The 23,309-nt window shown below is 40.5% G+C and overlaps 1 protein-coding gene across 2 annotated transcripts; it reads right to left on the bottom strand.

Annotated features, from left to right (window-relative positions):
- Positions 1 to 10,404: 10,404 nt before the first annotated feature.
- Positions 10,405 to 22,631, bottom strand: slc25a16 (solute carrier family 25 member 16). Of its 2 annotated transcripts, none has more exons than XM_035748543.2 (9): positions 22,250 to 22,631; positions 21,695 to 21,827; positions 16,670 to 16,762; positions 16,225 to 16,422; positions 15,936 to 16,057; positions 15,748 to 15,814; positions 15,491 to 15,653; positions 15,258 to 15,326; positions 10,405 to 12,942 (listed from the first exon to the last, which is right to left on the bottom strand). In XM_035748543.2, the coding sequence occupies exons 2-9, from the start codon at positions 21,789 to 21,791 to the stop codon at positions 12,786 to 12,788; spliced, it is 966 nt and encodes a 321-aa protein (XP_035604436.1). In that variant the 5' UTR covers positions 21,792 to 21,827; positions 22,250 to 22,631; the 3' UTR covers positions 10,405 to 12,785. The 2 variants fall into 2 exon arrangements, with proteins under 2 accessions (XP_035604436.1, XP_035604435.1); XM_035748542.2 differs by having other exon boundaries at positions 22,298 to 22,629.
- Between the last annotated feature and the right edge of the window lie 678 nt (positions 22,632 to 23,309).

Here is a 23,309-nt window from a genome sequence, read left to right as displayed (position 1 = left end):
TTCATATTGACTCATTAAGACAACATTTAAGTGCAATTCAGATCTTTTATAATTCATAAAATCAGAACAAGCAAAACTAACCATTTCTGCCTAAATGGACAAATAAAACTGGTTAAAAAAAAGTAGTACCAAACAAATGATTTCCATTTCAGACAAAACCAAAATTCCCTTCCTGATATATTATTATAATATTGTCATATACATTTATCAAAAATAGACAGACCTGAAGACAGGGAAGTTCTAGTCTGGTTACACCAGACATAATGCTGTGCTCACCATTGTCCAGACTGTAAGGTGAGCACAGCGTTTAGTCTGTTTTAACCAGGCTAGGATAGTTCATGTGTAGTCTACTGTCAGGTTACAATGAGCAGCAGTGAGTTGATTGTAATCTTTAGGCCTGAATCCTGACAAGGTTTGGTCCAATTCAATTTTAATTCCACAGGTAAACCAACATTCTAATTCTCATCATTGCTTTTCAATGAGGATAATTGGAATTGGGATTTCAGTTTTCTTCCTGAATTGAAATGGAATTGACTTGGACTTCTGTGTAAACCATGGATCGATATAAAATGGGGGATTTACCTGAACATTTGAGTTACAAGCGTACAGTGGCAAGAAAAGGTATTTGAACCCTTTGGAAATACCTGGATTTACGCATACAATTGGTCATAAAATTTGATCTGATCTTCATCTATGTCACAACAGACAAACACAGACTGCTTAAACTAATAACACACAAACAATTACACGTTTTCATGTCTTTATTGAGCACACCGTGTAAACATTCACAGTGCAGTGTGGGAAAAGTATGTGAACCTTTGGATTTAATAACTGGTTGACCCTCCTTTGGCAGCAATAACCTCAACCAAACATTTTCTGTAGTTGCCTATCAGACCTGCACAACGGTCCGGAGGAATTCTGGACCATTCCTCTTTATTATTCTTTTTTTGTTTCATTATTATTCTTTACAACATTGTTTCAGACATCCCAATATTCTTGGGATGTCTGGTGTGAACTGCTCTATTGAGGTCATGCCACAGCATATCAAATCGGGTTGAGGTCAGGACTCTGACTGGGCCACTCCAGAAGGCGTATTGTCTTCTGTTGAAGCCATTCTATTGTTGATTTACTACTGTTTTGGGTCGTTGTCCTGTTGCATCACCCAACTTCAATTGTCAGACAGATACACCAACATTCTCCTGCAAAATGTCTTGATAAACTTGGGAATTAATTTTTCCGTCAATGATAGCAAGCTGTCCAGGCACTGAGGCAGCCCCAAACCATGATGCTCCCGCCACCATACTTTACAGTTGGGATGAGGCTTTGATGTTGGCGTGCTGTGCCTTTTTTTCTCCACACATAGTGCTGTGTTCCTTCCAAACAACTCAACTGTAGTTATCTGTCCACAGAATATTTTGCCAGTAGCACTGTGGAACATCCAGGTGCACTTTTGCAAACTTCAGACGTGCAGAAATGTTTTTTTGGACAGCAGTGGCTTCTTCCATTGTGTCCTCCCATGAACATCATTCTTGTTTAGTGTTGTACGTATCATAGACTTGTCAACAGAGATGTGAGCATGTTCCATTGATTTCTGTAAGTCTTAAGCTGACACTCTAGGATTCTTCTTGACCTCATTGAGCATTCTGCGCTGTACTTTTGCAGTCATCTTTGCAGGACGGCCACTCATAGGGAAAGTAGCAACAGTGCTGAACTTTCTCCATTTATAGACAATTTGTCTACCATGGACTGATGAACATCAAGGCTTTTAAAGATACTTTTCTAACCCTTTCAAGCTTTATGCAAGTCAACAATTCTTAATCTTAGGTCTTCTGAGATCTCTTTTGTTTGAGGCGTGGTTCACATCAGGCAATGCTTCTTGTGAATAGCAAACTCACATTTTATGAGTTATTTTTTAATAGGGCAAGGCAGCTCTAACCAACATCTCCAATCTCGTCTCATTGATTGGACTCCAGGTTAGCTGACTCCAATTAGTTTTTAGAGAAGTCATTAGACTAGGGGTTCACATACTTTTTCCAACCTACACTGTGAATGTTTAAATTATGTATTCAACATAGACCATAAAAATCCATAATTTGTGTGTTATTAGTTTAAGCACACTATGTTTTTCTATTGTTGTGACTTAGATGAAGATCAGATCAAATTTGATGACCAATTTATGCAGAAATCCAAATAATTCCAAAGGGTTCACATACTTTTCCTGCCACTGTAGATCTCAAGTTAGGATTTCGGAACGTGGCGTTTCAACAGCATGATTTAGGCCTACAGAATAAACACATTAATCAAATCAAATCAAATTTATTTATATAGCCCTTCGTACATCAGCTGATATCTCAAAGTGCTGTACAGAAACCCAGCCTAAAACCCCAAACAGCAAACAATGCAGGTGTAAAAGCACGGTGGCTAGGAAAAACTCCCTAGAAAGGCCAAAACCTAGGAAGAAACCTAGAGAGGAACCGGGATATGTGGGGTGGCCAGTCCTCTTCTGGCTGTGCCGGGTAGAGATTATAACAGAACATGACCAAGATGTTCAGATGTTCATAAATGACCAGCATGGTCGAATAATAATAAGGCAGAACAGTTGAAACTGGAGCAGCAGCACAGTCAGGTGGACTGGGGACAGCAAGGAGCCTTCATGTCAGGTAGTCCTGGGGCACGGTCCTAGGGCTCAGGTCAGTTGAAACTGGAGCAGGAGCATGGCCAGGTGGACTGGGGACAGCAAGGAGTCCTCATGTCAGGTAGTCCTGGGACATGGTCCTAGGGCTCAGGTCCTCCGAGAGAGAGAAAGAAAGAGAGAAGGAGAGAATTAGAGAACGCACACTTAGATTCACACAGGACACCGAATAGGACAGGAGAAGTACTCCAGATATAACAAACTGACCCTAGCCCCCCGACACATAAACTACTGCAGCATAAATACTGGAGGCTGAGACAGGAATTACATTACTACATTCATGACAGGAGCTCCACTTATTAATGCAACTAATCTCACTCTAAATAGATATTTTCAGAGACAATTATGGTCCTTTGTAGCTCAGGGTAGTGGGTTTGATTCCCGGGACCACCCATTGTAAAATGTATGCACGCAGGACTAATTTTCTTTTATCCCAAGCTAAATAGCATACATTATATGTCTAAAACCCATGTGAGGGTTAACAAAACAGTTAACATGGCCACGTTTAGTAAACACCAAATAGGATAAAACATTTTGAAACGGAAAAAGAGATGCTACTTCAATCTGAAATAGCAGATTGGTAGTGGTAATGCGCCCTTTACTGATTCTCACAGCCAACCAATCAGTTTGCTGCCAGCTCTTAACAAACTTTTGGGGAAAAAATGGGTTTGACCAGATACAATGCCATTTCTCTGGACAAATGAACAAACCTTCAGCTTGCTTATAGAGTAGTGGCACTCAACATGTACTGAAATGACATTAATGATTTGTATGTTGTTAGACTTCAGTGCAAACTCCGATAATATTGACCATAATCTATAACTGAAAAAATGTGTTATGGCTTTACATCCTCTGCCATATCATTGTATATAGACTCCCCTTTTTTCTACTGTGTTATTGACTTGTTAATTGTTTACTCCATGTGTAACTCTGTGTTGTCTGTTCACACTGCTATGCTTTATCTTGGCCAGGTCGCAGTTGCAAATGAGAACTTGTTCTCAACTAGCCTACCTGGTTAAATAAAGGTGAAATAAAAAAGAAAAAAAAGAAAATATCATGGGTTGAGTGCCATCTATCCAGTAGAGGGTTTTCTTCAATGGACGCTTCTATAATAGAGGAGAGACTGACCGCATCAATTCTTGTTTTTGTGAGAAACAATGTGTTAAAAATGCCAAAATGTCTGTATAATCAACTTACATATGCACTGTATGTCTGTCAGAGCTATTCGGAAAGTATTCAGACCCCTAGACTTTTTCCACATTGTTACGTTTCAGCCTTATTCTAAAATTGATTAAATAAGAAAATCCTGAGTCTACACACAGTACCCCATAATGACAAGAAAACAGGTTTTTACAAATAAAAAAACAGAAATACCTTATTTACATAAGTGTTCAGACACTTTGCTATGAGCCTAAAAATTGAGCTCAGGTACATCCTCAAACATCTCAAGGATGATCAACAACATGGAGTCCACCTGTGGTAAATTCAATTGATTTGACATGATTTGGAAAGGCTCACACCAGTCTATATTAGGTCCCAAGACTGGGTCCCAAGGTCCCAAGACTGAACTCTTTGGCCATCATGCTGTTGGGAGATTTTTCAGTGGCAGGGACTGGGAGACCAGTCAGGAACGAGAGAAAGATGAACAAACCAAAGTACATAGAGATCCTTGATGAAAACCTGCTCCAAAGCGCTCAGGACTTCAGACTGGGGCGAAGGTTCACCTTCCAACAGGACAACAACCCTAAGCACACAGCTACAACAACGCAGGAATGGCTTTGGGACAAGTCTCCGAATGTCCTTGAATGGGCAAGCCAGAGCCCAGACTTGAACCCGATCAAACATCTCTGGAGAGACCTGAAAATAGCTGTGCAGCAACGCTCCCCATCCAACCTGACAGAGCTTGAGATGATCTACAGAGAAGAATGGGAGAAACTCCCCAAATACAGGTGTGCCAAGCTTGTAGAATCATACCCAAGAAGATTCATACTGTAATCACTGCCAAAGGTGCCATAACAAAGTACTGAGCAAATGGTCTGAATACTTACAGTTGAAGTCGGAAGATTAAACATTTACATTTAAACTCAGTTTTCACAATTCCTGACATTTAATCCAAGTAACAATTTCCTGTCTTAGGTCAGTTAGGATCACCACTTTATTTTAAGAATGTGAAATGTCAGAATAATAGTAGAGAACTATTTATTTCAGCTTTTATTTCTTTCATCACATTCTCAGTGGGACAGAAGTTTACATACACTCAATTAGTATTTGGTAGCATTGCCTTTAAATTGTTAAACTTGGGTCAAATGTTTCAGGTAGCCTTCCACAAGCTTCCCACAATAAGTTGGGTGAATTTTGGCCCATTCCTCCTGACAGAGCTGGTGTAACTGAGTCATGTTTGTAGGCCTCCTTGCTTGCACACACTTGTACAGTTCTGCCCACAAATTTTCTAAGGGATTGAGGTCAGGGCTTTGTGATGGCCACTCCATTAACTTTACTTTGTTGTCCTTAAGCCATTTTGCCACAACTTTGGAAGTATGTTTGGGGTCATTGTCCATTTGGAAGACCCATTTGTGACCAAGCTTTAACTTCCTGACTGATGTCTTGAGATGTTGCTTCAATATATCCACATACTTTTCCTCCATATGATGCCATCTATTTTGTGAAGTGCACCAGTCCCTCCTGCAGCAAAGCACCCCCACAACATGATGCTGCCACCCCCGTGCTTCACGGTTGGGATGGTGTTCTTCGGTTTGCAAGCCTCCCCCTTTTCCCTCCAAACATAACCATGGTCATTATGGCCAAACAGTTGTTTTTGTTTCATCAGACCAGAGGACATTTCTACAAAAAGGGCAATCTTTGTCCCCATGTGCAGTTGCAAACCTAAGTCTGGCTTTTTTATGGTGGTTTTGGAGCAGCGGCTTCTTCCTTGCTGAGCGGCCTTTAAGGTCATGTCGATATAGGACTCGTTTTACTGTGGATATAGATACTTTTGTACCGGTTTCCTCCAGCATCTTCACAAGGTCCTTTGCTGTTGTTCTGGGATTGACTTGTACTTTTCGCACCAAAGTATGTTAATTTCTAGGAGACAGAATGCGTCTTCTTCCTGAGCGGTGTGACGGCTGCGTGGTCCCATGGTGTTTATACTTGCGTCTATTGTTTGTACAGATGAACATGGTACCTTCAGGCATTTGGAAATTGCTCCCAAGGATGAACCAGATTTGTGGACGTCTACAATTTTCTTTCTGAGGTCTTGGCGGATTTCTTTTTGATTTTCCCATGATGTCAAGCAAGTTTGAAGGTAGGCCTTGAAATACACCCACAGGTACATTTCCAATTGACTTTCTTTTACAATAAATTTGTGGAGTGGTTAGAAAATGAGTTTTAATGACTCCAACCTAAGTGTATGGGGCGGCAGGGTAACCTAGTGGTTAGAGCGTTGGACTAGTAACCAAAAGGTTGCAAGTTCCAATCCCCGAGCTGACAAGGTACAAATCTGTCGTTCTGCCCCTGAACAGGCAGTTAACCCACTGTTCCCAGGCCGTCATTGAAAATAAGAACTTGTTCTTAACTGACTTGACTAGTTAAATTTTTTTTATTTTTTAAAGTAAACCTATGACTTCAACTGTATATAAAATGTTATATTTTAGTTAATACATTTGCAAAAAAAAAAAAAAAAGGTTTTTGCTTTTGTCTTAAAATGTGGTGTTGTATGTAGATTGATGAGGGGGAAACGATTTAATCCATTTTTAGAATAAGGCTGTAATGTAACAAAATGTGGAAAAAGTCAAGGGGTCTGAATACCTTCCGAATGCACTGTACTTACCCCACCAGACATCAAATAAAATTGTATTGGTCACATACACATGGTTAGTAGATGTTAATGCGAGTGTGGCGAAATGCTTGTGCTTCTAGTTCTGACCGTCCAGTAATATCTAACAATTTCACAACAACTAACTTATACACACACACAAGTGTAAAGGAATGAATAAGAATATGTATATATAAATATATGGATGAACGATGGCAGAACGGCATAGGCAAGACGCAGTACATGGTATAGAACACAGTATATACAGTGGGGCAAAAAGGTATTTAGTCAGCCACCAATTGTGCAAGTTCTCCCACTTAAAAAGATGAGAGGCCTGTAATTGTCATCATAGGTACAAAAACAAAACAAAAATCCAGAAAATCACATTGTAGGGTTTTTAATTAATTTATTTGCAAATTATGGTGGAAAATAAGTATTTGGTCAATAACAAAAGTTTCTCAATACTTTGTTATATACCCTTTGTTGGCAATGACAGAGGTCAAACGTTTTCTGTAAGTCTTCACAAGGTTTTCACACACTGTTGCTGGTATTTTGGCCCATTCCTCCATGCAGATCTCCTCTAGAGCAGTGACGTTTTGGGGCTGTTGCTGGGCAAACAAAAAACAAAATCATAAATTTGGACTCATCAGACCAAAGGACAGACTTCCACCGGGCTAATGGCCATTGCTCATGTTTCTTGGCCCAAGCAAGTCTCTTCTTCTTATTGGTGTCCTTTAGTAGTGGTTTCTTTGCAGCAATTCGACCATGAAGGCCTGATTCACGCCATCTCCTCTGAACAGTTGATGTTGAGATGTGTCTGTTACTTGAACTCTGTGAAGCATTTATTTGGGCTGCAATCTGAGGTGCAGTTAATTGACGATTAACTCTAATGAACTTATTCTCTGCAGCAGAGGTAACTCAGGGTTTTCCTTTCCTGTGGCGGTCCTCATGAGAGCCAGTTTCATCATAGCGCTTGATGGTTTTTGCAACTGCACTTGAAGAAACTTTCAAAGTTCTTGAAATTGTCCAGATTGACTGACCTTCATGTCTTAAAGTAATGATGGACTGTCATTTCTCTTTGCTTATCTGAGCTGTTCTTGCTTATCTGAGCTGTTCTTGCCATAATATGGACTTCATCTTTTACCAAATAAGGCTTATCTTTGTACATCACCCCTACCTTGTCACAACTGATTGGCTCAAATGCATTAAGGAAAGAAATTCCTCAAATTAACTTTTAACCAGGAACACCATTTAATTTAAATGCATTCCAGATGACTGCCTCATGAAGCTGCTGGTTGAGAGAATGCAAGAGTGTGAAAAGCTGTCATCAAGGCAAAGGTTGGCTACTACTACTGAAGAATCTCAAATGTAAAATATATTTTGATTTGGTTAACACTTTTGGTTACTACATGATTCCATGTGTTATTTCATAGTTGATGTCATCACGATTATTCTACAATGTAGAAAATATATATTAAAAAAATATTAAAAAACCCTGGAATTTGTATTTTTACTTTATTTAACCAGGCAAGTCAGTTAAGAACAAATTCTTATTTTCAATGACTGCCTAGGAGCAGTGGGTTAACTGACTGTTCAGGGGCAGAACGACAGATTTGTACCTTGTCAGCTCGGGGGTTTGAACTTGCAACCTTCCGGTGCTCCAATGCTCTAACCACTAGGCTACCCTGCCGCCCCAGGTGAGTAGGTGTCTAAACTTTTGACTGGTACTGTATGTGCAACTGATAGATGTGCACACACACCCACACATTATTATTTCATATTTTTTGGTGTTTTACATTTTTTTATTAAATGGTTTATATAAAAGTCTGTAATGTCTATGTTAACGTTTTAAATGTACGTACATTGCAGTTTTTTTTTCATTAGGAAGACTAGCTGTCGTCCGCTAATGGGAATCGTAAAAAAAATAATCTTTAAATGTTCATTTGAAAATGTTTTCTCCCGTTTATACCCGCTGAACACAACCCCAGTTTCAGTCAACTATGCACTGTTGTGTAAAGTTTTCTAGCACCAAAAGAACAAAACACCATAGTCTGAGCATCAATGATATGGGTTTAGAGGCAAAGGGCTGGGAGAAATCATAGGTTAACATAATCTCATAGGAGAGGGATGAGCATTGGGACAGGGCATTAGTGCTCCAAAGAAAGTATGGTTTTACTTTGTTATAACACTGTAACATGCAAGTACTACCTCCCCCTTTGTCGCTTGGCATTCATGTATCCACCACCTGTGAAAGTTTGAGGGTGCATCTCAATAGCCTAGTGTCTTCCTCGCCTCGCATTCATCTGCACTGATCTGAAAACACAGAATGGGTGAAAGCAATATGTAAAGCTGCCTATAGTGTTTTCCCTCACTACAGACTAGCCAGCCAAGTAGAAAAAGTAGCCATTCCTGGCCGAACAAGCACCATTTCTGTGGCTTCTGGTACATTCTAATGCCTTGATTACATCTCAAATACACAGCAAAATGATTGAATACTTTATCCAGTATACATCCCAGATTGGTAAAATGAGTTGAGGTATTGTGTAAAAAAGACATGACTTTACAATTTAAAATACTGAAGATGTGTGAATTCAGTGTATGGTTAGTTGTTTTGGATATTTTCTAGGCCTATATGATCAGGACTATTTTCTAAGTGGCAAACATTAAAACCTTTAACATTAATCTTAAGGGAAGACGGGTTTAAAGTTGTATTTACAGTTTTACTGCAATCTATAAATTGCAAAAATTGTTTGTTGTTCAATTTAAAGTAAATAAGGCACATTATCTTGAAAAATAAATTAAAATTGAAAAAAATAAAAGGGTTATATCAGTCTTAAGTATTATATCTTAATGATTTTACAGAAATGAATTAAAGTAAAATTAGCATATTTAGAACAAAATTAGGCTCTGCTCCAATACCTTTTGTTCCTGCAGCGAGGATTCACCTTCTTTGACTTTTATTTTTATACCAGTATGCAAAAGAGGGAGCCAAATTAACAGTTCTCTCACTGACGCGATTCGGTACACTGACTTGTCAACACTCCATTTTGCGCCACTATCTGGAAAGTTCCGACATGGACTTCATATCCTAGGAAAATACAAACGAGATCTTTGGTTACCTTGTCCAGGAGCGATCCCATGAACATATAAGTACGTTGTATGATTTATGAATTTCAAAGGGATATAGGTGATCACCTTTCTTCAGTCAGTTTGACACGTCAACATTTGCTATTCGGTCGTCAATCAAAGCACTGTAAATAGTCTATGCATCACGATTCCGTGGCTGGCTATGGGAAACACACAAAATAAAATTAGCAAGAAAACAATAATTAGGCTCAGTGGACTTCGACTCGTTACCACGATGAAGGCGCATCTTGCTATCTGTGAAGAAATTTGACTTCAAACCAACCACAGCGCACACAAATCCCACAGGTACCTGGAGGAGACAGACAGCAGATTGTCAAACCAGCAGTGTTTCCCTGTCATCGCTCACATTGTGACTGACAAGCGCCTGTCCTATCAATATTGTTCATTCTTGCGCAGCGTTTCCCAAACTCGGTCCTGGAGATGTTTTGATTTTTGCCCCTGCACTACACAGCAAATTGAATAATCAAAGCTTAATGATTTGAATCAGCTGTGCAGTGCAAAAAAACTAAATGTGCGCCCCCTGGGGTCCCAATGACAGAGTTTGGGCAACACTATTCTAGTGGGAGGGACTTTTCTCAACAGACTTTTCTGAATAGCGAATTTAAACTTTTATCAAATCAAAAATAGCAGTTATTTTTAAGTGGAATAAATCTGGGAAGACAATGTGCCTACCGGGAAGTAGCTTTTACCTACCCAGCTCGTTCAGTGCAGGTGACGGAAAGTACAGTAGATTGGGAAAGGAAGTGACTTGAGACCAGAGAGATGTGCATTATAATTCTTATCACTTCCTTACAGCATTTTGCTAAACAAGAAGAACAGAGCATATTGTCACGAAGCACTATTACTGACATCAGATCCCCCTCTTATTCATTATGATCGGAAAGGCAAAACTGACACTTCATGAATACGGGTACAGAACAGAGATGCTGCACAATGTACATTCAAACCAAGAGGAAAATGACATATCCAAAGTCATGATGATACATGGACAGATCAGAAGACATACGTCGCTGTAGTAGTGGTTATGAAGGCTTCAGCATGGTAATGTCCAGTTACATGCAAGGCAGGCTACAGATGATCGTTGTCGGTAAACGTATTACTGACTCATGTGGCCACAAGGTGGCAGTCACACTACACTTTCATGAATAAACACAAAAAAGCCAAAGGCTCCGAAGTGATAGTCCCCCCCCCCCCCTTTGAAGTACTTAACTCAGGTTTCCATTTGGGTGCTTAAACTTCATAGCAACTCTTACATAGGATACATTATATAGCACATATTTTAATACTAGTGTCTAGATCTTGATCAGTAGCTGACAAATGCTTTCTACACCCTGCGACACACACCTGAACTCAGGGAAATGTAGGCAAGAGGTAAAGAAAACACAACACGTTAAAACCACCACTGTCAGTCCATAGCCTACCTCAGTTCATTGTCATCTCACAGGAACAATATCAAAATCATCCAACTGGAATTTCTGGGAAAGTTGGATTTTGCAACCCTGCTAGACTCTTTCCTCAACAGATACCCTCTTCAGGTAGGTACACAGCATCATTAGCCCGAGAACATGACTGTTTCTGCACGCTACACCACTGCCTTGTACCCAACGTTAGCCAACATTGTCACGTCATAGCCAATGACAAGCTGGCCTGGTTAAAGTAAAAACTGACTAGCAGCCATGGTTATGTCCAAGATGACACCCTTTTCCCTATATAGTGCACTACTTTAGGCCAGAGCCTATATAGGGAATAGGTTGGCATTTCAGACACTGTGTCCTATGTCTCTGTTGCATTTAGATATATAGATAGATATCTATCTATATAGATCTGTTGGTTATACAGGTAAAAGATTGGCAAAGTACACAGAGGCTTTGTGGATAGGAACACAATACATAAATAGCAACTTGTATACAACAAGGCATTGGACCCCAAACCTGCACAGTAGAGAAGAGACTTACTACACACTAAACCCTGAATGGACATAAACACACACACGTCAATACCAAAGACAACACTCCTACAGATACACACCTGTTATATCTGTTCAACTGCATGGGGCAAACCTGTTTCAATGTCCGACAATAAGACTTTTTGGAGACCATCAAAATAATACAATTTGAGGTTCAGTTTTGAACAAATTGAATGTGATGTTTTAGGATTTTATCATTTGGATTCTACTAAACTCAGGACGTTCAAAAAGCACAGTTCTGTGTTAAACACAAGCTTGGGGAGAGTGTTCTTAATTCTCATAAAATGTAGAAGTTGTCCTATAACTCTTATAAAAACTGACATATTACACATTTAAATCCATGTCTCATTATTTTATGTGTCTAGGTTTGTACTCACTAGTGTCAGGTAGGTACATGAGGAAAAGAAGACCTCCGATTATGTTAAGGCAGATTGCCCAGTGTGACTTTCCCCTCCGTTAATGTCTGTGTGACTCATTAGGTAGGGTGGGAGGCAGTGTACAGAATTGGGTTGCTATGCCATTACCAATGACAGTTGTTAGGGGTTCATTGCACATAGCCACTCATCGAAGCAGAGGGAGTCATTGTCCATAGGTATCCATGGCAATAGTTGCCGGGGTGTTTTCCACAGCCACAGGTTGGGCGGTTTTAAAACGACATAAGAGGGAGAGAATCACAAAAGCAGGAGCTGAGAACAGACAGGGGCACTGGATTGGCAATGCCAGTTGTTTTGAGGCATTGCCATGGGGCCCAGTGCCTTCATCTGCTTAGCGTGGCTCCCGTGGCTGAGCCTCAATGGCCTCCTCTGGTAGCAGAGTTCAATACCTCCAAGCGGAAAACAGAAAAAGGTTAACTAGGGTAAATTAACACATCTAATAAGGAATATTCAGGGCACTGAAAGACATTCAGAAAAATGTTGTCCAATTTATAGTTCCCTGGTCAGGTTGTGTTGAGATACAGGGAGTTTCTAAGGAAGTTCTTAAACATTTCAGAATGTATAGCCCCAGTGATTGCTCTTGGTCAGGCTGTTTTGAGATAGCAAAATATCTCTAGCAGTGGTCTCTCTATTTTGCTCTAAACGTTTCAGAGTGTTTAGCCTTAGTGAACGTGCCCCAATCCAGCTATGCAGAGATGAAGGGTGGAGTTGGATGGATGGGGAGGGAGGGAGCAGCTAGTTGAGGTGGAGGGTTTGCTTCATGAACTCATAGGTGGTGAAGGCCACAGCCTGAGAGGGCACACAGCGGATGTAGTTGAGAGACAGCCCTCTGTACAGACCCTTCTTCATCCCATACTGACTGTACACATACTTCAGAGTCTTGGTCAGGGTACTGTAGAGGGAGACAAGTAGGAAGACAAAGTTACTCTTTATTTTATAGTGCGGGGCTTACCAGGTACTTATCAATTACATTGTAATATGTTCACTCATAATATAACATTTTGCCCCCCCCCCCCAAATCTATTTGTTAAAGACGTTCAGAATAGGTTATTCTGCCAGTGCCAGTCTGTTTCGGCATTCTAAACCTCAAAGACAGAGCTGTTTAATACAGACACAGTACACAGGCTCGGGACTGACATCATCTAAAACACAAGCTCTCATTGTATGGAGTAGAATATAGTAACTCGGTCTTACTCTAAATGAGTAGTCTATTCTTGCCCTGACAACCCAGAGGTTGTCCACCTCTAGAAAATCATTATTACAAGGATAAATTCTAGAATCATAGTGTCAGGTGGTGAAGTATTTCTACTGCCACTGTGAAGCAGGCGAACTTTGAAAGGCATGTCTGGTACTAAGCTGTCTTCTGGAAGACCAACCAGGGCTTAGGACTCAATAATACACTCCACAAAACTCAAACAGGGTAGTATCCAGATTTCCATACCGTTCCTGTACCATACTGGGCTATGCGGTATAACCAGCAGTGCACACAAGGGGTGTTATTTTTCCCAAACTAAAATAAATAAATGTAGACAGTCAAAAGTTTGGATAAACCTAATAATTTCCGTGTTTTTCTTTCTTTTACTATTTTCTACATTGTAGAATAATAGTGAAGACATCAACAGTATGAAATAATACATACGGAACCAGAGTGAAGTATTCACACCCCTGAGTCAATACTTTGTAGAAGCACCTTTGGCCAGCGATTACAACCGTGTCTTTCTGAGTAAGTCTCTTAAGAGCTTTCCACACCTGGATTGTGCAACATTTGCCCATTATTCTTTTCAAAATTCTTCAATCTCTGTCAAATTGGTTGTTGGTCATTGCTAGACAACCGTTTTCAGGTCTTTCAGTTTACAAGTATACCATAACATGATGCTGCCACCACTGTTCTTGAAAATATGGAGAGTGGTACTCAGTAATATGTTGTATTTGCCCCAAACATAACACTTTGTATTTAGGAGAAACATTTCTTTGCCACACATTTTTCAGTATTACTTTAGTGCCTTGTTGCAAACAGGATGCATGTTTCGAAACATTTTTATTCTGTACAGGTCTCCTTTTCACTCTGTCAATTAGGTTACTATTGTGGAGTAAGTACAATGTTGTTGACACATCCTCAGTCTATCACAGCCATTAAAGTTGAACTGTTTTAAAGTTAATATTGGCCTCATGGTAAAATCCCTGAGTGGTTTCCTTCCTCTCCGGCAACTGAGTTAGGAAGGACGCCTTTATCTTTGTAGTGACTCGGTCTATTTATTTACCATCCAAAGTGTAATTAATAACTTCAGCATGCGCAACAGGATATTCAATGTCTACTTTACCCATCTACCAATTGGTGCCCTTCTTTGTGAGACATTGGAAAACTTCCCTGGTCTTTGTGGTTGAATCGGTGCTTGATATTCACTCCTCGACTGAGGTACCTTACAGATAATTGTATGTATGGGGTACAGATATGAGGTAGTCATTCAAAAATCATGTTAAACACTATTATTGCACAAAGAGGGAGTCCAAGCTATTTATTAAAAATAGTCAAGGTGCGTGAATACTTTCTGAAGGCACTAGCAAAGTACTAGTGAATTCCCAAAGCGGATGTTAGCTAAATGCCAACAAGATCAAGCAAACATAATGTGATTGCAAGGACAAAGAACCCAGCTCATACAACTATCGCAAAAGGCTACTCACACTTGATCTAGGAGGGGATGATTGTCTCTGCTGTAACCAACAAGCAAGATCTTGCAAGCTAGCCACCTATAGCTAGCAAACCAAATGCATGGCTGAAGCCCTGACTGGAGAATTAGATAGTTAACATAAAGTTAAGATATTTCACTGGCAAATATTAGTAGTGGATTTCAAGTGTAACTTGATCACCTCTCTTTCTTCTGCTGAACAACAGTGGATCATCACATCACAAAACCTCAATTTTCTGCATGTAGCTCTTTGTAGACAAACATACTATGTGACTGGTTCAATTGACATTATAAATAAAAATGTAAATAATAGAAATTGGGAAGGGTATTGAAAATCATACAGTTATTTCAAAGTACCCCAGTATACGGTATATCCAGTACAGTCCCTAAGTCTAGTCCAGGGTACTTTTGCCTTTTAGAATTGGATTATATGGAAAGAGAAACCTGATCCTAGATCAGCACTTCATTTTGTAATACGAGCTCTGGGTTTGGAGAGGAAGGGATAAATGGTGCCACTTACAGACATTTGTCAGAATCAGGAAGTACCACTCCTAACTGCATCCTTCTCCTGGCAACATCTAGAGGATAGCTGGGAGAGGAGACGGGGAAGAGAAGGGGGGGACAGAGAGAGAGAAAGAGTGCAAATGAGTTAACCAACCAATTAACCACCCCTCCACAGAGCAGTTGACATAGGTCTTTAAAATCCAATGAATCCATCAGTCAAACACCCAATTAATCAGTCAATCAACCTACGAAATGGTCTGTGCGATAGCTCCAGCCACCCCTCCACAGAGCAGATTGACATGGGTCTTCAGCACCATCACCTCTGGGTTGTCTGAGGACGGTCGCCCCAGTAGCTCTGGGAAGTGGGCCAGACCTAGACTCTTCAGCGTGCCAAAGGTAAAGAACGAGAACCCTGGAGGATGGAGGGCAGAAGAAATTAGGCCCACAAAACTCAGCAGAAAGTTCTTGACAACACTGTGTGTGTGTGTGTGTGTGTGCATGGTCACCTGCATATGGAGCCATGCCTATAAGGGTTGGGATGAGACCTTTGTAGAAGCCAGGGATGCCTCCTTCCTTTAAAAAGAGAACAGCTGAGCCTCAACTCAAGATACACACAAACACAGGAGGGAAACTTGCACACCGCTCTCAAATTACAGGTATAATTTTAAACTGAGAGGAACAAATAAAAAGGCACCTTTAGGTATATCGTCTGAAAGGCATTTCCGATGCCTGTGTAGCGATGGTGTCCTTTCACCTGATATGCCAGACGGGCTCTTATCACATCCAGAGGGTACGTACATATCACTGCTGTCATCCCTAAGCAACACAACAACAACATGGTCAGATAGAACAACAGTTAAGTATATTGTATCTACTGTGGAAACTATTGTTGTTGAAAAGTAATCAGGAATGAGGAAGTATCTTCTCTGCATTATACAGGCCTCCTATTGTCTTTTTTGGATTCTTCCCACTGATCCTCTCACCTGCCATAGAACCGGCCATTAGCCTGTGGATGTGTCCAGAAATGCCCAGCTGTTTACTGAGGATCTTCTTGTATTTGTCGAAGGCCATGAACTGGATGGCTCCGTAGGGGAATATCCTGACCATCATAGCCCCATTGCCTTTATACAGCCCCAGGTAACCCTCCTTCTTTGGCACAGCACGGAGAGTGGCTACCACTCCTACAGGAGAGAGAGGAGAGGGAAGGGAGAGAGAGCAAAGGACAAACAGAAGAAAGATCAGTGTGATGTCATTGCTTAGTTTCCGGTGCCATCTAGTGTAAGATAAAACATCTCTGACTAATTAAACGGGACATGATACAACATTTACATGGGAGGGGGAATACATCAGTGGCACTGACAAACAACAGACATGTTTACAGGAAGAGGAACACTCCATTTCAGAACAGCAGTGTTATCCAAACCATACCCAGATCTTTGTAGTGGGGGCTATGGGCTTGCAGTAGGATCTTTACTCTGTCCAGGGGAGCGATGGTGGACTTGGCACAGCATCCAGCTACACCTAAACACACCCATAGAGATACAGACACCCACAACATGAGCAACTCTGAGCTGGACTGAGTAAAATAAACATAAAATTATTCTGCAGATTTGTATCTGTTAGATACTTGTCTGCTAAAACCGGAATCTAGACGCGTTAGCTTGAATCAGTGCATATTACACAGAACAACATTTGCACAAAAAGCTTTTCTCTCTCAAATTTGTTTACATCCTCTGTTAGTGAGCATTTCTCCTTAGCCAAGATAATCCATCCACCTGACAGGTGTGGCATATCAAGAAGATGATTAAACAGCATGATCATTACACAGGTGCACCTTGTACTGGGGACAATAAAAGGATACTCTAAAATGTGCAGATGTATCACTTAACACAATGCCACTGATGTCTCAAGTTGAGTGAGCGTTCAATTGGCATGCTGACTGCAGGAATGCCCACCAGAGCTGTTGCCAGATAAATTAACATGACTTTTTCTACCACAAAACTGTCTCCAATTATGTTTTAGAGAATTTGGCAGTAAGTTCAACCGGCCCTTTTGTGGGGAAAAACGTATTCTGATTGGCTGGGCCAGGATCACCAGCGGGTGGGCCAGGCAGCCAAGTGGGTGGGCTTATGCTCTCCAAGGCCCACCCATGGCTGCAACCCTGCCCAGTCATGTGAAATCCATAGATTAGGGCCTAATGAATTTATTTTAATGAACCGTAACTCAGTCAAATCTTTGAAATTGTTGCATGTTGCATTTATATTTTTGCTCACTATAGATCACTTTTGACTTGTCGTGAAGTTTCTGGTCATGGATCAAGTTGGCCCATGAAATTGAGAGTGGATCTAAATGTTTTTCCTCAAGCCTGGACTATCGGACCACGATCTTATTATGTTTCTAATCGCAACAAATAATTTGGTTGGACATCAACCAAGGACTATCAAAAGCGCAGAACTGCGCTGTAAATTCTCAAAAACAGTAGTTAAGATGGAGAGAAGTCTGTCCATAATAAAGCTCTGTTCTGCCTTTTAGTTTTGTCGCACCTGGATGTTGAATTTATTATGGATAAATGAATAAACAATATCCCCATTTTAAATAGAATTGTATCTAGGTAAACTTATACTCTGTATGTTTAATAGACAATATGAGTTCATAAGAAGAAATTGTTTGACAGGAGAAAGGAGTAATAAAATGTTGAACACCATTCCAACTGGGCAGGAACAAATGGGTTGAGGACTGTGTAAACACATAAGGTCGTTAGCCTATGGTTGAATCAACCTGAAACTAGCTCTGGGGTTTTTTAGATTAGGCAGTGAGTGCATTCCTAGGGTTTCTGTTAATTAAAACTGTCAGTTCAGTGGTGATCGATAATGTTGAGGGGTCAAAAGTTATCTGGGAGTGTGTTGGTAAGTTAGAATGAACTTTTCACCTTACATTGTCCTGTCGAAAGGAGGGGGTTCGGTTAAGGCAGTGAAATGACGTCATGATCTGTATTTAAACTGATGCATGTGTTTGAGTGGTAGCGCGCTCCGAGAATAAATTCCTACCTATTATTTAAAGACGGGTCTGCGTCTATTTTATGCAAACAAGAAATCTTACAAATTCTCATAAAATAGATGAAGGGCTTTCAATTGATGAAAGCACATCGGCATAATTAAATTATACTAACACTGGACTACTGTTCAGTTGTGTGGTCAGGTGCCAAAGAGGGACCTCGGCAATTGGCTCAGAACAGGGCAGCACGACTGGCCCAAAATGTACATGGAGAGCTAACATTAATAATATGCATGTCAGTCTCAAGGCTCAAAGTGGAGAAGAGATTGACTTCATCACTACTTGTTTTAGTAAGAAGTGTTGACATGCTGAATGCACCAAGCTTTCTGTTTAAACTACTAGAACACAGCTCAGACACCCATTCATACCCACAAGACATATCACCAGAGGTCTCTTCACAAATCGCCAAGTGAACATACTATGGGAGGCGCACAGGACTACAAGGAACTCTATTTCACATCAGGTAACTGATTCAAGCAGTAGAATCCGATGGTTTTTTCAAACAGATAAAAAGACCCTTATGGAAGTGGTGACTGACGACACACACTGTACACATACTTGGATTTTGTAATGTAGATATTCGGGCTCCCGAGTGGCGCAGCGGTTTAAGGCACTGCATCTCAGTGCAAGAGGTGTCACTACAGTCCCTGGTTTGAATCCAGGCTGTATCACATCCGACCATGATTGGGAGTCCCATAGGGTGGGGCACAATTGGCCGAGTGACGTCCAGGTTTGGCCACCATTGTAAATAGGGTAGGCCATCATTGTAAATAAGAATTTGTTCTTAACAGACTTGCCTGGTTAAATAAAGGATCAATTAAAATGTATATAATAAAGGTTCAAGTAAAATATAAATAATAATAAGTGATAGAGTAGTGGCCTGAGGGAACATACTTAATGTGTTGTGAAAAGTTATGAAATGTAATGGAATATTTGCCTTAATGTAGCAGCAGCTAATGGGGATCCTTAATAAATACAAAGATTCCTAGATGCCCTTCCAGACTCCCTTCACCTACCAAGGACATTAGAGTACAAAAATCTGTTAAGCACCTAACTTAGGATCTAAATTAACCATACATAATACCCTAGATGCGGTCGAACCTGCTAAAAACAAAAAGTCACAAAAAACTAGCTCCCTCGGTATACAGAAAATACCTGAGCCCTAAAGCAAGCTTCCAAAAAATTGGAATGGAATTTGCGCTACACCAAATTGGATGTCAAATTCAACTAGCTTGGAAGGACAGTACCATGCAATATCGAATAGCCCTCACTGCTGCTCGACCAACCTACTTTTCCAACCTGATTGTAGAGAATAAAACAACGATAAATTAAATGTTTTAAACGGTCGCAAAGCTAACGAAAAAGCAGCATTCCCCAAGTGAAGTTGGCCTTCACATCAGCAGTAGTACATTCATTAACTTCTTTGACAGAAAAAATCATGATCATTAGAAAACAAATGACTGAATATGCGTAATACTGCTAGGACCTCAGATCAATGGAAACACACGTGTTTTACAGCAAATTTCCTCCAATTCAACACATTTTGCCATAGGGTGGAGCGAAACTTTTGCATTTTTGAATATGATATCTGAGTGAGGCTGACTAACAAAATAAAGTGGGCCCCCCTGGCCGGTAATTTGACCATGATTATTATAATGTTTACATACAGTGCTAGATAACAGGAAACGGACTTCACAAATAACAAAAAAAGTATACTTATTTTATTTATTATTTAAGTTATGAAACACTCAATGTGAAAGAAACATTTGCCCTTTATACTCAAAAACTGGTTGTGCCATCTTTAGCTGCAATGACAGCAAACAAATGCTTCATGTAGTTGTTGATCAGTCTCTCACATCACTGTGGAGGAATTTTGGCCCACTCTTGCATGCAGAACTGCTTTAACTTAACGACATTTGTGGGTTTCGCTGCTCTGGCCCCCCAATGGTGGAACAAACCCCCTCACGACGCCAGGACAGCGGAGTCAATCACCACCTTCCGGAGACACCTGAAACCCCACCTCTTTAAGGAATACCTAGGATAGGATAAAGTAATCCTTCTCACCCCCCTTAAAAGATTTAGATGCACTATTGTAAAGTGGCTGTTCCACTGGATGTCATAAGGTGAATGCACCAATTTGTAAGTCGCTCTGGATAAGAGCGTCTGCTAAATGACTTAAATGTAAATGGTTTTCCAAGTATTAAAAACTCCTCGTTTCAAGTCTTGCCACAACGTCTCAATTAGGATTAGGTTGGGACTTTGACTAAGCCATTCCAAAACTAAAAAAACAATTTCATTTAGATTTCATTGTGTGTTTTGGATCATTGTCTTGCTGCATGACCCAGCTGTGCCACAGCTTCCGCCTGGCCTGACATTCTCATGTAGAATTATCTGATAATAGAAGGAACTATGAATTCTGCTCTTTAAGGCAAGTCATCCAGGACGTGAGGCCGCAAAGTTGACTCAAGTTTGTCAAAAAGCACCTGGAAGCATCTGGATGATCACCAAGAATCTTGGAATAAATGTCTATGGTCAAATGAGTCAAATGTATAACTTTTTGGATGACAAGGGGCCCATTATGCCTGGCGAAAACCAAACACTGCATTCCACAGTAAGAACCTTCCACCAACAGTCAAGCATGGTGGTGGTAGTGTGATGGTTTGGGGATGCTTTGCTGCCTCTGGTGAGGTTAAACCATTATTTTAAAGCAGGGATTGCCTACTGGCGGCCCAGGGAAGGCCCTCTGACAACTCAGTCAGGGTTTCAACATACTGATGCAAGTTAGAATAGTAGAATACACAAAGTGCAATTTTGAAATTTGGTTGTGCAACAGCAGTTTCTCTCTTGTTATATCAGTCACTGATAGTCACTCAATTAGCCCATGTCAGCTAACCTTTTTAGATTGGTAAATTAGTCTAGTGGCCAGCTATCTAAACTTAGTATTCATGGTTGAATAATCGGCCAAGGGGCCCACATTGATTTTGTTAGTCTCACTCAGATATCATATTAAAAACTGCAAACATTTGTCTCCACTCTATGGCAAAATGTGTAGGATTATAGGAAATTAGCCAATTTTCCTCTCCAATGTGTAGAATTGCAGAAAACTTGCTTTAAAAATCCAAAATTGTCTATGCACCATGGCAGAATGTCTAGAATTGCACAACATTAACTAAAACAAAAAAACCTCAAGAGGGGGGCTGCTAAAATGTTTTGCTCTCGATGTGGTGGTGTTGCCCATCCCTGATTTAGATTATAGTAGTCCGTTATTGCTGGACAAAAAGCATGCACGCCATGCAGCTCAGCAGTACCAGGGTTTGTGTCACTGGATGTGCACTACTGCATGTTCTGTATTGCATTTCTGTATTATAATCAACTAGTTAAGTCTGCAGCCACACGTACCTCCAGCTACGAAGGAGCGGACAAAGTGATAGTCCCCCTGAGAGTGGTTGGGGATTGCAGGACGACCAGAGGTGGAGACTGCAGCCTCAGTTGCCATGATGTGTGTTCAATCAGGACCCTAATGCAGCCATAACTATGGAAAGAATAAAAAACAGACATATAATTACCTTTACACCCACAATTAAAAAGGATATCACTCGCCATCACAGTTGGACAGCCAATAAGACATTATTGCCTTGACGGGGGGGGGGCACATAATGATGATGAGGCATAACGTTGTATGTAACGTTAACGTCAGTTGATCACTGAAGCAAAGTATAAATCAAGACATGGTGTGGTTTGGCTAGCTAAGTAGATACTAGCCGGCTAGTCACGTATCAAAACAAAACTAGCACTAGTAGCTTGTAGTAACTGTCATTGAACGTAGCTAACGTTAGCTATCACTGAAGTCGACCTAACCGTTATCGTGTTACCGTCAGCAGATTAACTTTTAACTAGCTAGCTAAATACAATTTTCAATCTACAATTGAATGGACTGTTCAAACAGTTACTCACAGTTCAATCGACTGTTGCTGTATTGATAACGTATATTAGCCATCTTACCCGCTGCAAGGTCAACACTGTCAGATGAACGAACGTTGCACAATGGAGCTAGCGGGCGCGTTAGCATTTGCAGGCAGCCTCAGGCCCTTCCGGATTCCCCAAGTAAACAAACATGCTTAGCGGGCGCTCGCAGAGACAACTTTACCGAGCGACAAGTCTGTGAGTTCAGTTTTCGGTCCCTGTTTTTGCAAGTTATCCGTAGCTAATTGATAGCCAAAAGTTATTAGAAAAACAGCAACAAAACCAGTTTTCTACCTGGGCTAAATGTATGAAGGGTGAAGGCACGTGTTTTTATGACCAACCACTAGTGTGCCCTTTATCGTGCACAGATCGAGAGTACCGGCGCATATCAATGACGTCACTGATCAAATAAAATAAAGTACACAATAAAACCATAAACGTGTCAATTAATAATAACATGTCAACATACTGCCCAAACACTTTATCATTTGCTAAATATTGGGTCATATAGCAGTTGTGTGGAGCAGGTTAGTGTTTTTAAAGGTGTTATTATTACACAGTTGTAAAACAGTTATTAACTTTAATACAGACTATGAAGCAGAACATCAGCTTGTTTAAGGGTTGTCTAGGGTTTGAAGTAGTTTGATAGAAGTTTGATACTTATACTAATTAGAGAAAGTGGACAAACGTGAATTCCATTCCAGGTTTTCCCGATTACTCTTTACTCCAGAGCTGAGTTGACTCGAGACCATAGGTTGCATCTGGGAGAGGAGGGAGAGAGGGCTGCCCTGAAGGGATTGACACAAGAAGGATTTACGCTTTAAATTGTTTTGTATCCAGTATGGCTACATGCATGTTTTACACTATCAAAAGCCGCTTGATATAAACAGTATTGATAGATTGTGTCAATGTATCATTGTGGTAAAGAAGAACCAGACATATTTTCCGAGGGAAACCAATACAATGAACGTCAGTGTCTAACAGGGGTGGAGTATTATTAGCGATTCAGACAGTGCAACTGTCTCTGGTATGTAAAATATTTGAGCTGCCT

This window comes from Oncorhynchus keta, chromosome 2 (assembly GCF_023373465.1).
Source record: "Oncorhynchus keta strain PuntledgeMale-10-30-2019 chromosome 2, Oket_V2, whole genome shotgun sequence".
Taxonomy (NCBI): domain Eukaryota; kingdom Metazoa; phylum Chordata; class Actinopteri; order Salmoniformes; family Salmonidae; genus Oncorhynchus; species Oncorhynchus keta.
This window is presented reverse-complemented; position numbering and strand designations above follow the sequence as displayed.